General features: G+C 31.4%; 3 protein-coding genes across 7 annotated transcripts; 1 reads left to right on the plus strand and 2 right to left on the minus strand.

Moving 5' to 3' along the window:
• The first annotated feature begins 2209 nt into the window (after positions 1 to 2209).
• On the plus strand, positions 2210 to 6327 carry LOC137812365 (uncharacterized). 5 transcript variants are annotated; one of them, XM_090298929.1, is made up of 15 exons: positions 2210 to 2369; positions 2484 to 2549; positions 2668 to 2779; positions 2944 to 3003; positions 3605 to 3709; positions 4270 to 4353; positions 4431 to 4546; positions 4643 to 4744; positions 4836 to 4958; positions 5057 to 5110; positions 5213 to 5279; positions 5496 to 5549; positions 5625 to 5699; positions 5798 to 5836; positions 6074 to 6327. In XM_090298929.1, exons 2-15 carry the CDS (start codon positions 2533 to 2535, stop codon positions 6188 to 6190), a joined length of 1125 nt encoding a protein of 374 aa, XP_090155055.1. In that variant the 5' UTR covers positions 2210 to 2369; positions 2484 to 2532; the 3' UTR covers positions 6191 to 6327. The 5 variants fall into 5 exon arrangements, 4 of the variants coding, with proteins under 4 accessions (XP_090155055.1, XP_068470413.1, XP_068470411.1 ...); XM_068614312.2 differs by having other exon boundaries at positions 2212 to 2369; positions 2902 to 3003; XR_016518806.1 differs by having other exon boundaries at positions 2259 to 2394; positions 2902 to 3003; positions 4643 to 4760.
• A 1309-nt stretch (positions 6328 to 7636) lies between these two features.
• On the minus strand, positions 7637 to 8360 carry LOC150029177 (uncharacterized). Its single transcript, XM_090298930.1, has one exon. The coding sequence runs from the start codon at positions 8304 to 8306 to the stop codon at positions 7947 to 7949; it is 360 nt and encodes a 119-aa protein (XP_090155056.1). The 5' UTR covers positions 8307 to 8360; the 3' UTR covers positions 7637 to 7946.
• A 1851-nt stretch (positions 8361 to 10211) lies between these two features.
• On the minus strand, positions 10212 to 13102 carry LOC137812367 (uncharacterized). Its single transcript, XM_068614313.1, has 2 exons — positions 12583 to 13102; positions 10212 to 11823 (listed from the first exon to the last, which is right to left on the minus strand). Exons 1-2 carry the CDS (start codon positions 12661 to 12663, stop codon positions 10729 to 10731), a joined length of 1176 nt encoding a protein of 391 aa, XP_068470414.1. The 5' UTR covers positions 12664 to 13102; the 3' UTR covers positions 10212 to 10728.
• Positions 13103 to 15452: the final 2350 nt, after the last annotated feature.

Here is a 15452-nt window from a genome sequence, read left to right on the forward strand (position 1 = left end):
TTGGTGTCGTAACGGAGAAACACATAATCCCAAAACATGTTTTACCAAATAAATTGTTTCCAATTCCAACAAAACCGCGTTCACATTCTTTGGTTGGTAAACAGTAATATTAGTTCTTGTAATTTCCTGTGACCTAAATTTCAGAAACCTTGAATTCAGAAATGACCTTTAGTCATTAGAAAAACACATAACTTAGTGTCCAATTTCAAAATATTTTTATAAAACAAATAATGTAATATTTAATCAAGATTTTTAAACATTTGAAAAAATTATGGTATTCAGTCAAAGATCACAAGATTAAAAAAATCACTTGTATTCAGAATTATATAAATTTCAATAACTTATTTTGTTGTATAAATTTGTGTGGATTTTGTGATATATATATATATATATATATTGTATAATTTATTTTATAGAAAATTTGAAATATGTTATTTAGACAGGAAATTTTAAAATAAATTAAAATTCTATAAATTAATTAAAGCAATTTCATTACTTAGAATTGTAAAAATTTTAAATTTGACCTAAAAGTAAAAATATGAAGTTCTTAATGTTCTTTCTTCTTTTCATATAATCTCATGTTCAACCTTATTCGAAATATCATCAATTTGTTCCTTAATCAAGATATTTTGTAGTTGATGTCAACAAATCTTTTAACAACATTAATAAAATTATTATTTTAATTAATATTGATATGTTATTTTTTTATTCATATTATTGAAATTATTTTTTCATCGATTTAAACCAAAATTAATATTTCAAATTAGTCATTTATTGATGTTATGCATTTTAAATTATATCATTTGTTGTTATTGAAGTCTTTGAATAACTTATTATTATCATTTTAGTTAAATTATTGCTATTTTAGGGAAACTTAATTGATATTTTGAAAGTAATAGTTAGTGTGTTAATAAGAAGTTTTTTCAAAAACAAATGACACTTAAATTACACTTTTAGAAAGAAAAAAAAATCACTTTTCAGAAGGTTTAGTGACAATAGATTGTCTTGAAGATAACATGAATCATATTTATCCAAGGTTTATTTTCCAAACCCTAAAAAGCCAATGATACATTCACACAATTTCATTCACTTAACACCTAAAACAGTTATTTTATTATAATATAATATTTTATTTAAAACATATTATAGAATTATATATATAATCACAATAAAGTAGGAGTGATCTGGAGGGAAATAGATTGTTTTTATTAGCTTATTAGGAAGAAATTGAAAGTGTGGAAAGACAATGAAATAAGAAATGAGGTTCCTCGATAGTGTGTCGTGGTCTCGTGATTCCATGAGAAACACACGTGTACCAAGTCTTACTAAACTCTTATCCTTCTGAAAAGTAAACATAATTTCTGTCAATTTTAAACATTATTTTAATCTTGTTTGATAAAATATCATTAATATTATTAATCAAATAATAAATAACAATAATAATAATAAAAATAAATATAGTGTGAAATAAATAAATTTATATAATAATATTATTATTAATTAAAAAAAATTATATTTTTTATAATAAAACTAAATTTACTAACTTATATTTTACACATTTAAAAAAAAAATTACAATCATCACATCATTTACGGATTTCAATAAACTTTTATCACAAAGTCTAAACAAACTTACTTTCTTCACATTTTCTATTCAAATCACTCCAAATTCACTTTCTCAAATCTTTTCTTGAAACCAAACAGATGATAAGGATCTCAGGTTCTATAATTTAGACCGTTTAGAGTGTTTCGTCTAATGAGTACTGAGTACTGTTATAACTTATAACACTGAGGGTCTAATTCAGAACTTATCTACTACTGTATAAAAAATTCAATTATCAAATGGTGTTTTTTAAAGCTCTCAAATCAAATGGTGTGTTATTTAGGAAGAGTTCCATAAACTTCACTAAATAATAAAATTGAGTTGAAAAAATTTGTGGGGTAGTACATTTCTTGTATTAGAAAAAAGTGGACGTAGTTTCTTAATTTCTGAGCCACTGAGCTGGATATAACGTGATTGTGCTTCTTAATTTGTCAAAGAAACTTCACAGGTTACTTGGAGAGTTATTAGGGGAAAAAGCACATGCGTTACTTAGTTATGGTTCATCAGTTTCAACAGTGGCTTCTTTTTTTAAATTTGGTTCCTTTTGCTATTTCTTGGATCACACTTATAAGACCTGCTTTTCAGAGGATTCAGACTTCTACAATTGTCACTTTATTTATATGTTGGAAAAAACTATTAAGAAAATCCTGTGATGACTTTTCCACTTGGGTTGTGGAAGTGGAACAAACACCTTCACAGTGGAAGTATAACTAATCTGATTTATGAGTCTCACTAGATAACTATTTGGGGTGGTGGTATATTCCAAAGTATGATATTTTTCTCTCTTACCATGTATGTGTGTGTTTTCCTTTTGTTCTTTTCAATGGTAATCTGGTTGCCTTTGTTGAACTTCTTTGTTGTCTTATTTTCACTTTCAACAGGGTTTTTAACAAGCGACCTAGTTTCATATATGGAGGAAACAATCAGAAAATGGTGACCGCTCGCAGGTATAATCTTTGGAGATACATAACTTTGTTGCTGTGCTTGTTCTTAAGAAATTTTACATGTGCTATAATTGAAGTCAGCTACTACCTTGAATTGACATTTGCATTTTGTTGCCTGCAGTTTTGCTGTTAGGAGGCCGAATGAAAGCATGAGACATGTTTTGATACTTTTTGTTGGAGGATTTTTGGGCTTAATCATAGGATTATCACTCCCACCACTGTCCATAACAAAGGTGCAGAAATTGAATGTCTTATTCCTGATGTAACCTATGCTTGAGAGGGCATTTGTTCATATGGTTTGATGTTTGTTAGCTTGATCATGGAAGTAACTCTAATGGTGCTTAACAATTTGTAGTTGAACCTACCATATGGCCTGCTTCATCTCTCTTGTGTACAGAAAAAGTATATAGATAGTAGCACCACGTCCCAAAATCAGTTTCAAAGTGACCCAACAAAGGTACGTTTCTCTTCCAGTCAATGCTTCTCTTCCAGTCAACCATGTGAAGGACTTGGAAATTGTAGGGATACAGTGATTCAAGAAAGTTAGGGGGAAAACAGATTTTATTCAATTGTATAGTGGTTTAGCACCTTACTAATTTAGCATCATCATGCATCAAAGGGTTGTAGCAGTTAAAGTCTCCTGAGGGAGTATAGAGGGTAAATTTAGACTGAGTAAACGATGTGAGAAAGTGATTGCCTTTAGAGTTGTTTTATTCCCAAGTAGAGCTGTAGTATAATCACTACAAACCGTTATTGAAAACAGAATTCCTTGTGAACAGAAACAGTGTTCGTGATCAAATCAAATGTAACGAAGAAAATGAGATATTATTAGAGTTTTGCGATTTTATCTGACAACAGTGGAGAAGGAAAATTAAATGTAGCAAGATTCATAAGACCTCTTGGCTCTTCTTTTCCTATCTATCCTTTTGTTTTTTAATTACAAAAATATAAATGTTGAAGAACTTCTACTGTATATTATATAATATTTGAAAATATGATGTTAAAGTCTGTATGATGATGATCAGACAATTGCAACTTGTTTTCATGTTTGTATACAGATTTGGGTTCCAACAAATCCAAGAGGGGCAGAAAGATTAGCTCCTGGAATTGTTAAAGCAGAATCGGACTTATTTTTGCGAAGATTGTCGGGTGTTCCTAGTGAGGTGAAGTTTATGTGCTCAATGTAGATGCAGAGTAATATATATTTCGTGTGTTCTCTAATTATAAAGTTTGATGTTGATAATGCACATTAACACTTAAAATGAAATGTTTTGTTATATAGATTATCAAAGTGAAACTTTATTCATGATCTAAGAACAACATAAAGATACCTATCTGTATATAAGTTTCTTCTTATATAAAATGCAGCTAAAGATAGTTTAATTAAGGTGTTGTTAAACATAATGCAATAGTTAATAAAAGGGTGAAAGAAGTCTTATTCTATGACGTATACAATATAGAGTCTAACTCAAAAGTATAGTCCATGTGTATTAAATAAGAACACTCCTAAACTTAAAGCACCATATTAAGTTTCTTATTCTGCAAAATGCAGATCTTTAATATCGTACTTTAGGATTGTTTGAGAGGAATATTGCACAGTGAATACATGTGTTTTTCATTTATAGTTTTCTGTTTTTGTTTGATGCTGTTCCGTATCTTGGACTAGTGGTGCATCTAATACTTTTGGTTTATACAGAGAATTTGATCAAACTTCTATTTGCAGGATTTAACCTTTATACCAAAGTATCTTGTGACCTTCACTGTGGGGTATGAGCAGAGAAAGAATATCGATGCAGCTGTGAAAAAGGTTTTCTCCCGTTCTCTTTCTTTCTCCCTCTGCGTAGGCTTGTGGACGCGTGTTTAAACTAGATGTCATTTGAACAGTTTTCAAAGGATTTCACAATCCTTCTATTTCATTATGATGGCCGAACAACGGAATGGGATGAGTTTGAGTGGTCAAAACAGGCAATTCATGTCAGTGTTCCCAAACAAACCAAATGGTAAAAAAGTTCTGTGCTTAAATTTTCACATGGACATTTTCAGCCAATATTGTTGACCAATCTTAAAAGTGGTTTGTTATTTCTTTCTCCTCTCAGGTGGTACGCCAAGAGGTTTCTACATCCAGACATTGTGGCACCATATGACTATATTTTCATGTGGGATGAAGACCTAGGGGTTGAGAATTTCAATGCAGAAGAGTAAGTAATAGATATGGTATGTAATTACGTATTTTCTTTGACTTTTGGCATTGTTAAGAAAGTTTGAGTGCCCCTCTAATTCCAATTGCAGATACCTAAAACTGGTGAGGAAGTATGGCTTGGAGATATCACAGCCTGCCTTGGAACCTAGTAAAAGTACAAAAGGGGTGTGTTGGAATATGACAAAGAAAAGAGAAAATAGTGAAGTTCACAAGTAAGAGTGATGTGAACCTCCTATGCCTACCAGTTTTCTTCTGCTTTTTGTTAAATAATGTGAGATTCTTGACTGTTTATTTCTTTGATTTCTACTAGAGAAGCAGTGGAGGCAGGAAGGTGTAGGTTCCCTCTTCTACCTCCTTGTGCAGCGTAAATAACTCTCAAATAATCATTTCTTTTTCTGGGGTGTAAAAATCCTTATTCCATTTTTATCTGCTTCCACCATGCTGTATTAATAGTGTCAACATGCAGGTTTGTTGAGATTATGGCTCCAGTGTTTTCACGAAGTGCATGGCGCTGTGTTTGGTATATGATTCAGGTACAATGGTTACTCTATTTTATTTTTCAGACATCTCTGCGTATAAGCTATTCAGAATAGTTCCTGCATATCAAGACCACTTCATACCAATAAAAATGATCAACATAACATTGATTTGTTGTGTCTAAATTTCTGTAGCCAATTGTCCATGCCAGAATTACTCAATTGTTTATGGTTTCTATTAAGTTTATGATTGAAACACACTACTGATTGCAGAATGAATTTGTGCATGGATGGGGTCTTGATTTTTCTTTTAGAAAATGCGTTGAGGTGAGTCTATTACCTGATTACTTCACTCTCTATAAAAATGATATCAATGGTAAACTGATACTTCTTATGTTATAGCCTGCCCATGAGAAAATTGGAGTTGTTGATGCTCAGTGGATTGTTCACCAAGGTATTCCCTCACTAGGAAATCAGGTAATTATTTTTCCATGATTATTCCTATCATATTTAATGTTATTATTCACTCAAATGTAGCTATATATTACTTATTTGCTTTCCTTTGTGCTTGTCAGGGAGAAGCACAAACTACTGGGAAACCTGCATGGCGAGCTGTATGTTATGCACCTTTCAATGAGTAACATTGTTATTGGTTAAAATTTATCAAAGTCTACAAACTTCTGCTAATAATAACAAATAATGTCTAATGTTACTAAGATTTCTCTGCATATAAACTGGTTTTAGAATTGTTACCTAAGCTGAGGAAGAAGCAGTTTTGTACTGTTATGTTGGGTGTTTAATGGAGTTTGATTCTGAAATATGTGGTTGATTTCATTTGGTATTGGTGGCAGGTGAAGGAGAGGTGTGGCATGGAGTGGAGGATGTTCCAGGGTAGATTGACTAACGCAGAAAAGGGATATTACAAGTCCAAGGGAATTGATTTTTCTACTTTGCTCCTTCATAATTAGGGTCTCTTTGTTTACCATATCATTGTTTTCATATCTTATTGTTTAATTTGTAAGGAAATGTTTGGATCAAATTTATCCAATGAACAGGGAAAAATTAAGGAAATCATAGAATAAAGATTTTTTACACCATGAACCAATCATAAACTGTGCAAAAATCTTAGCATTATAATACTACAGCGAATTTAATTTATGATCAAATCAACTACGTGCAAAGACAAACAAAACTAATCATTGCATAATTAGAAATTATTAACCTTTATAATGTTTACTTGAATAATCTCTTATCTCTTAACTCATTTTTTAGTAAAAAGGAAATCTCTCGTCCATTTTCTCAAATTAACTAATTAAGCAGTGAAAAAATTAACTTATCATAAGTAATTAATGCACAAATCTTATTAGGGACTATATGTGAATTACAAGTTTTAATCTTTATCTCTGATATCTAAGTATTCATATATGCATTTGTCACCGGTGCTTCACAGAGTCAACAAAAAAAGAATTAAAACATTGGTAAAACTGAAATCTTTTAAACATAATAAGCAAATAACATTAAAATATAATCATTCCACGTAATTATACATAGATGCAATGTTCTAATTATTAAAATTGATTATATAAAGTGTAAGACCATATATAATTTGATTGCACCCAAACCAGATTTTGTTTTATGTATTACACACTGCAGGGAGATGGTGTGAAGAAAGTTTCCAGGTGTTGGTTTTCTTATATTTAACATTTTTTGAAGGATGAAGAGGGATTATCAAATATGAAAATGAGTAGCCAATTGTTTTTTTAGTTCAGATTTGATGTAGTTGCTCTGCTCATCTATTCACATGTTTCTCTACTGTTTGATTTCTGTGCTCAAAAATGTGATCAGCCATGAATGAAGATAATAACAAAATAGAAGTTAATGTTTATAGACTTACCCTTCTACAAAGTAAGGTTACCAAGGCTTTTATGTAAGCCACATAAGAAAAAGGATCAATGAGTTAGAAAAAACATAATATAGGCCCCTCTTTCTCCTTGATTACCAATGCCAAGAAAGCACTTTCATCGACAAACCACATGAGAATTTCTTAATTTTTCTCCTACCAGTAAGTTGTGTAAACTGAATAAACAACAAGAGGGAGATAACAGAAGTCGAATCAATGAAAAAATTAACCAAGATAAGAGAAAAGATTAAGAGTAAACATGTGATTAGAGTTTTCTTGGACAGAACTGCAAAAGGGACATATTTTGTTGAAACATACCAAACTCAATAAACTGACACATTCTTTGCATTATTCTACACATATAATACAGACTGCAATTGGAGAAAATCTGTAGCCACAACCCATTATAACTCCAAGAAAGTTTGTATTAACTCTGCAGGGGCTATGAGTATGTCTTGTAATCTGCAACCTTTTAATAATTGTTTTTTGACAGTAAAAAAAACTCCAAGAAAAGTGAAAAGAAAAGACCTTGATGCATTCATTTAGGAAGTAAAGACAGAAAGAAAGAAAGAAAGAAAGAAAAAGGTCCCTGAGTACTTCAGTTGTAGATTATTTATGATATGAGAAGTGGATAGTGAATTTGATACCATCTTAAAAGGGAGGTAAAAATTTTGAGGGATGAATTATTGGTAAAACTTTATATAAAAGTCTCACCCCAAAATCTTTGAACCATTTTAAGGGTCACCAAATTAATCATACAGCAATTGACATGAAGCCCCTGGATATATATATAGGTATATCATATGAATATACACAACAGAAGTTCAGGCACCCCTTGTTGACATGAGCCTAGCCATTTCCATCCTTTTGTGCTCATACAGAATAAAAGCCTCAGCTTCTTGATCCACGCTTTTATAAGCCTTGTGATTGTGGTTAAACCCAGTACTTTCATAACTTTTCTGAAAGTTATTGGCTTCTGCTTCAGCTACACTGTCTTCAGAGTTGGTTCTGAATGTCACATGACCCTTGCGATGCCTAGGATGTGTAACCTCTGCTGGAGGGTCGTACACTGGATACTCCTCAGAGGGGCATCGCCACCCATAATTGTTCCAATTGTAGTTTTGGTATGCCATTTTCTTTCTAATAAGAGGGAAATGTGTAGAAATGGTTGGTTTGTTCATCATAAGTCCAGCTACTATATATAGTTTTGTTCTTATTCCATGACGATGATGATGATTAGACTGAATCTAATTCCTCTTCTCTCACCCTTTAAAGGGCTGCATGCAATGATAATGTTCGGAGATATTTGAATGGAGCATCCAATTCGGTACTTTTGATGGATCAAAGAATATTCCAGTGCCATCAACTTTAATTTGTTCGAAGATAGCACAACTCAAATAAAATTTGATTATTCTCACGAAGTTGTTCAAAAAAACATCTAACTTTCTTGTTCAATCTTAACTTATATTTCAGTGCCATGGAAAATACTTCATAATCTGATGTCTAAAAGTACATGATCTGTTAACACCATACTAGTTTTTTTTATACTCATCAACTGTTTTGAATCTCTCTTTATTCTTTTTTATTTAAGATTCAAATAATCAAATGTTTGATAAATTAGTAAGTTTTTCATAAATGATCCTGTAGATAACAAAACCCAAGTCATCACTGTGACATAAGAAATTGATTACATGCAATTTTGTTTTCAAGTCATGTATCCATCATAAAAGATAGTGAAGAAAAAGGTTAAATTTGATTCCTAATTTGTGGAGGAAATTATGAGATACCAATATTCCTTCTTTCTGATAGAATGCAGTTATTAGGTTGGACCCGTAAGACAATTACAAGGGGTGAACAATGTGCTAGATTCATTTTATTCTTACTTATTTTTTTACCTTAAGTTTGGCATGTTTACTTTGGTTTCAACCACCATAGAAAATAATTAGAGATCCAATTTTAAGTGTGACGTTAGTTTATATTGTGTTGCTATGTATAAGTAAATTGGAAAATACTTTCAAAAACCACTTTGTTATGTTTTAGTTTATGCTTTTACCTTTCTTTTAATAAAAAGTTATATGTGAATTCCATGGAAAACTAATACTATCAATTCTTACAACAAATCCATAGTCTAATCATATATATATTATTAAATAAATAAATAAAAATAATTAACTCTTATGTTATGAATTAAAAAAATACCCAACATAAAGAGTAAACCTTTCGCTCTTCCTATTCTCTAATTAATTTAGTGATTATTAAAATTCATGATTTAAAGTAATTATTCGTTAGAAATGTAAAAGATGATGCTTATATTTAAAATATATTTATTATAAATTTAATTATTCAAAAATAAATATACTTTATAAACTGAAAACACTAATAAATGAGTAGCAACGTGACATGCGCTGTCAAACAAGAATGGGACCTTTATCTTAATTGACTTCCTAATTATCTCCTTAAAGTTCGTCTCTTTGTAGATAAAATATATTACAGAACAATGTTTCTTTTTATAGGATTAAATTTGTAATAAATAAATACTCTTAGATATATAAGTTATATCATGAAAATATTTTATCAATATTTTTAACCATATATTATATTTTAAATTTTCTCCCCTCTTCTATTTAACTTTTTTAATCAAATAAATTGAAAGTAATATATAAAAATAAAAACTCTCCCAACGTTCACTTCTCTTGAATCAAAAATACTGAAAATGATACAAAATAAAATTGTAATTGTAGAAAAAGAAGAGAGAAGAAACCAATACGTTAGGCTATATACATTAAAGAGCACAGACAAAATCTTCCCAATATGAAATTTGTAGATACATAGGAAAGGCTGAACAAAAGCCCGTTTGGATATTCAATTTCAACAAGAGCATTTCATTGATGATAATAAACACATAATCCTTATTCTGAAATGGTTAAAATCAATCTATTAGAAAACTTTAGAAGCCATTGATGATAAACACATTAGCGTTTATTGTGAAATTGTTATGATAGAAAAACAGTCAGATATCACTTCTTTGAGCAAAATAAATTTCAGGAGATTTCGAATAGGAAAATAACATTATAATGAAGAAAAAGAAATTGATGGAATAAACCAGACTATATATTTATATAACGCAAAGAACAGAGTCAGCATTGTCATGAATCATGATATAGTAGACCAACCAATCGGATTAGATATTTAGCATAAACAAAGAATAATACGAAAATAATTGGTCTGCAAAACAAAACTTCCCAAACAGGAAAAAGTGGGGGATTTTAGACTACTCTCGTGTATTGGGGATCAATCACGTTAATGATAAACACGGTTGAAGACAAGCCTGTTCTCAAACAGAACTTTCAGTCGATCATAGGTAGAAATGCTGCTGCTCCCCTCCAATGAAATCCAGGTCTAATTATATACAGAACTCCCTCTAGATCAAAGAATTTATCTGAAATGAATGAATCCCCAAAGAATATCTCACTGGACAAAGATACAGCTGTATGAGTGACACCGACACACAATCATCACAACCACAGTTAAAAACTCAGAGAGTCATTTGAGCTGTACAAGCTACAAGCTCAGAAACAAGCCAGTATCAGAAATGACTTTCCAAGATCATCTTTCTCTTTGGCAATTCCCAGGCAAAAGAAATTTATACTTCTCAGCATTTTCCAGAAGAAAAGCGGGAAGATGAACTGCAGAATAGGAATGGGGTATTGGTCCCATTTTGCCAATGATATCCTTGAAAGTGTACTCCTCCGGCAGCATATCAAACAGATCAGCACCTTTGCATATTACCTTCTGAATTCTGTCAGGATTTAAATAGTGAGAGAACCTGACTCTATCATAGTGGCTGTAGGCTTTCATCTTAAAAATGAAATCGCTGATCCGACGGAAGCAAAAGCTACAATGCCAACCAGCATCAGCCAGCATGTCCTCAGATTGGCGATAGTGTGCATACCTTGTCTTCCCAGTCTGATACCTGTGAATTGAAGCCCTCCAGCTCTTATCATCCACGCGAAATTCAAATGAATAGAGATAGTTTTTCAGCTGCAGATGAAGGATTGAGGGTACTTCATCACACCACCTCAGGAGATTAATAGTGTGAGCGCTTGGTATCTCATCCACATCAGACATAATCAACAAGTCATCATCAGTAATACCAGCTATCTTGAGGAGCTGGTCCAATGCTACACGCTGATATGCCTCCTCAACAAATGGGTTTTCTCCCTTCTTAAATCTCCCACCAATGGTACCATAAGTTAATCGTGGCTCGATAAATTTGAATTGCTCTCTGTTGCTTTGGAAAACCAGAGGCTTGGGTAATCCGGTAAACGTAGAATTTGACTCAAGGAGAACAAAGTCAGTTATGTAAGGGTACAGTTCTCTCCAACGCAAGGTTAGTATTTCCACCTCATTACTAAACAATACAGCATCATAAACACGTCTAGGATATTCCCGGACTCCCCAGCCATGAAGTCTGCAGAGATTCTCCATGGTGACATTTTCGTTGTAGTAATGAGGGATGATATTGAAAGGCTTCGGTGCTTTTTCCCATAGAGGCCTCAGAAAGTAGGAGATCTTTTGCCCATGTATATAGAATCCAAAGATGCACATTGGGACAACTGCAAACATGAACATATAGGTTTTAACGTCCAAACCACGCAGAACGCAGCGAATCCTTGCCATGCTTGAAACTTGACTTGATTCCTGCATAATTAAGAAACAAACATATAAGAAAACAGTAAAAAAAAACCCTTCGAGAATGAACAATCAAGAAATAAACATGTAATGCAGAATCATACAATCTTATAGAAATCCAATTGCTGCTTTCTATTGGTGCAAAATTTCAAGCACCATACAACTTTAATCCCTAATCATAAAGCCAGAGCTAAATCATCTATAGATAAGAAACATGCCCCAGAAAATCCCAAATGCAAACGGTGTATGCGAGAAACCTTGCACCCGTCCAAATCCAATTATGGCTAGAACAGAAACGAAAACCCCTTCCCCTCCCAAGTGAAAAATCTTCCAAAAATAGGAAGAAAAAGAAGAAGAGGGAAATTATGTCTTCCTTTGCGTTCACTTACAATCCCAAAAAATAGTTTCGCAGGATTGCTAAAATTAGACGAAAAGAAAAAAAAAACAACCGCAAAAAACATCCGAAACGCAGGTTTATCGGATACCTAAATTCAGATCACGAAAATCTCTCACGCACACCAAATTCATTTTAAGAAAAGCAAAAAAACAACAGAAAAAGAGCAAATCTAGGAGAAAATTTCCCTGACAATCCACACAGATATAGATCACACAACAATCCACATCAACAGTGAAAAAGCATTGAATTTGAGTTTTCTAATATGCGAATGAAAGTCACAACAGCAATAAGATAAACTTTTATCCACACCACAAACGGAAAAAAACAACGTTTAATTTAATAAAAAAAAAAAAAAACTTTCCAGAACATACCTGACCACAAACATTGCTGCACAGATCATCGCTCTTCTTAGAGGAGTAATTCCCTCCGGCCTCGCCCATCATCCACCACATTTCGGCGTGCAAGGAACGAACGAATGAAAAGAAAAGAGAAGCAGATGGAGCGTTTGAAACCTTAGCGTAAAAGCAAAGAAGCGCGTGCGAAGGGGTGTTTGGACAGAGGAAGGAAAATCCGAGGTTTATAGTTTTGATGTTGGGAGGAAGACAGTTAAGGACGGAAGAAACAAGGAGGTAATGGCCTCTCTGTATGTATCTAAGTATGTTTTGGGAATGGGTGGTAGTTGTCGTCTCCACACAGCTATGCCAGCTCTCGAACGGAACTGATAAAAAAAGTTCCGTTACCTGATTGATTGAGATTCCTCTTTCTCTATGCTATTCTCAATTTCTTGTTTATATTCTCTATGCATCTCAATATTTATTTATTTATAACATAAAGTCTTCACCCATACTATACTTTTACTCGGTCTCCCACTCACTACTCTTCTCCACGCGTTCTCCTTATACCTTTTATTTCTTCTTTTAAATCTTATTTATCTCAAATATTTCAAATCATATATTTTCAGTTACGATACAATAATATCATTTTTTTAATATATGATAGGAGGGATTTCTTATTATAATCAATTTTTATATTTTTTGTTACTCAAAATAAGTGCACTACACGTGGCAGCCAGCGTATATGTTTCCGGTTTTCCTTTATTATATTCAATCCAATATCTTCGTTACACAGTAAGTGGCAGAAATATTTATTTTCCATTAATATATCTTTTTCAAATCAAAATTATCCAATTTATTTTTAATATTCAGAAATCAACTCCGGGGGATACCATTTATCTTCTTCTATTTCACCACCTGCCCGTCCAAATTTCGCTATTAGAAGTTAAATGAACTTAAATCATACATACTTAATAATAATTTTGGCATAAAATTTAAAATTTTATTGGAAATTATTATATAGTAAATTATAAGGTTGGAAAATGTTGATTTGAATCATTTTTTATATATTAACAATTGATATTAGTAATCTAAATATGTGTTAGTAAAAAATTGAATTAAATTTAGTTATCCGTTTTATTATTAATATAAAAATGTGATAATTTATTTACGTTAATGACTTAAAATTTTTTGTGAAGTTTATAAAGAAGATAAATTATTGATTTTTTTTAATAAATTAAATATTTGGCACTTAACTATGTAATAATAAGAAAAAAAATTATATAACTTTGTTTCAAATTTTGATCGTTATTTTTGTTTTTTCTTGATTTTGTATTATTCTGAGAAATTTTCATAGTATCTCATTTCTTTAAATAATGTCTCATAAAATCTTAAATACTTTTTTAATTTATAAATAAAATCAATGTAGATGTTAAAATCGTGGTATGGGTGGATGTATCCATGCCATGTCCCAAACCAATAAATATTGTTTCAACTTCCTCACTCTAACTTTTCTCTCACTTTTATTTCAATATCAATTATAATATAAGATTTAATACTTTCAAAAGAATTCAGCAATAACTAGATTATAAAATAAATGTTTGTTATTGTGTATAATACACATCTAAAAATATTACTGTTTAATTTAAAGAATTAATTAAAAAATCTAAACAGTTTTAATACCGTGGTTAATTTCGCCTAAACTTTATTAAAAGTTACATGAGACCTCGTTAAACATGAAATGAAACGTATAAATTACTTTGCGTAATTTTTCATAAAATTAGCCAATAATAAAATGCATAATATATTCAGAAGTGTAAGGAGCGAGTCACATTTGTCTCGTTGGTACACTTGTGAGAAGACGTCGTCGTTTTGAAGAGGAGGAGGTAATTGGAAGCGGCAAAGGAGGTGTTTGGCTAATGCGTGTGCTGGAACATCCAATCCAAAACTGGCACGACGCGATGATAAAGGGTTTTATTTAGGAGAATAAGTTAAACTAATTAATAAATTATTATTATATAGGGTTTAATTTGGGGGTATAAGTTAACCTAATTGATTATTATTTATTTAAATAATGATAGAGTAATAGGGAAATTGACAAGTGCGAGTAAGGGAAACACGTTAGGAGTGGGCCACGTTTAGTAATGAGATGGAAACTGGTTGTGCCGTGGGCCCCCACCACGAGGTTGTCGCTTAGCGTGGCCCGCTTCGTTGTGATGTGGGCCTGCCCTTGAACCGCCAACCAAGTCACGCTTTAACCAGCTTTAACCAACGTCTTCCTTTCACAAAAACCCAGATATTTTATTATTAATATTATTCTTTAGATTATAATTACCAATGTGACTGAAAAAAATAAAGAAGAAGGAATCATTGCATGCTCTATTATTTTCTATCTTGACCCTACTAGACTAAATTGTTCTATACGAGATAATGATCCTATGTATAGGCTAAGGGATTACAAGGTTTCTTAATCTCATGTCACATTTTTTTTATCACATCAAGAATCTCATCCGTTATACTTATTTATTAAATTATTATAAATAATATAAAATTTAATTAAAAATATTATAAATTGTAAAAGGATAAATAGTACATTCAATACAATAAATATTAACATATTCTTTTTAATATAATCATAAATAACTTTTTTCTAAGAAATAGTTAATTCTATGACAGAATATTCAAAATAATAATTTATTTTGAACAATTAAAAAATCGTGTGGATTAAATGGTTATATTTAAAAAGGAAGTGATTTTGTAAAAAAAAAAGTTTGACATAATGAATCTTAATATTCTAAACGTAATAATATTTTTTTGCTTATTTTTTTTCCAATCAAGTTTCCTTATTTTAATTAAATAATACTAAAAAGTTAGTTTACATTCCTTTGCAATCGTAAATAACTTCTTTT

The sequence above is a fragment of the Phaseolus vulgaris genome, chromosome 2 (assembly GCF_051622355.1).
Source record: "Phaseolus vulgaris cultivar YP4 chromosome 2, ASM5162235v1, whole genome shotgun sequence".
NCBI classification, from domain to species: Eukaryota; Viridiplantae; Streptophyta; class Magnoliopsida; order Fabales; family Fabaceae; genus Phaseolus; species Phaseolus vulgaris.

Coding starts and splice junctions, on each gene's coding strand:
- LOC137812365 (XM_068614310.2), top strand. CDS start 2,372: ATGATATTTTTCTCTCTTACCAT. Junction 3,710..4,269: donor TGTCGGGTGTTCCTAGTGAG/GTGAAGTTTATG, acceptor TTCTATTTGCAG/GATTTAACCTTTATACCAAA. Junction 4,959..5,056: donor GAAAATAGTGAAGTTCACAA/GTAAGAGTGATG, acceptor GATTTCTACTAG/AGAAGCAGTGGAGGCAGGAA.
- LOC150029177 (XM_090298930.1), bottom strand. CDS start 8,306: ATGATGAACAAACCAACCATTTCTACACATTTCCCTCTTATTAGAAAG.
- LOC137812367 (XM_068614313.1), bottom strand. CDS start 12,663: ATGTGGTGGATGATGGGCGAGGCCGGAGGGAATTACTCCTCTAAGAAG. Junction 11,824..12,582: donor GCAGCAATGTTTGTGGTCAG/GTATGTTCTGGA, acceptor TTAATTATGCAG/GAATCAAGTCAAGTTTCAAG.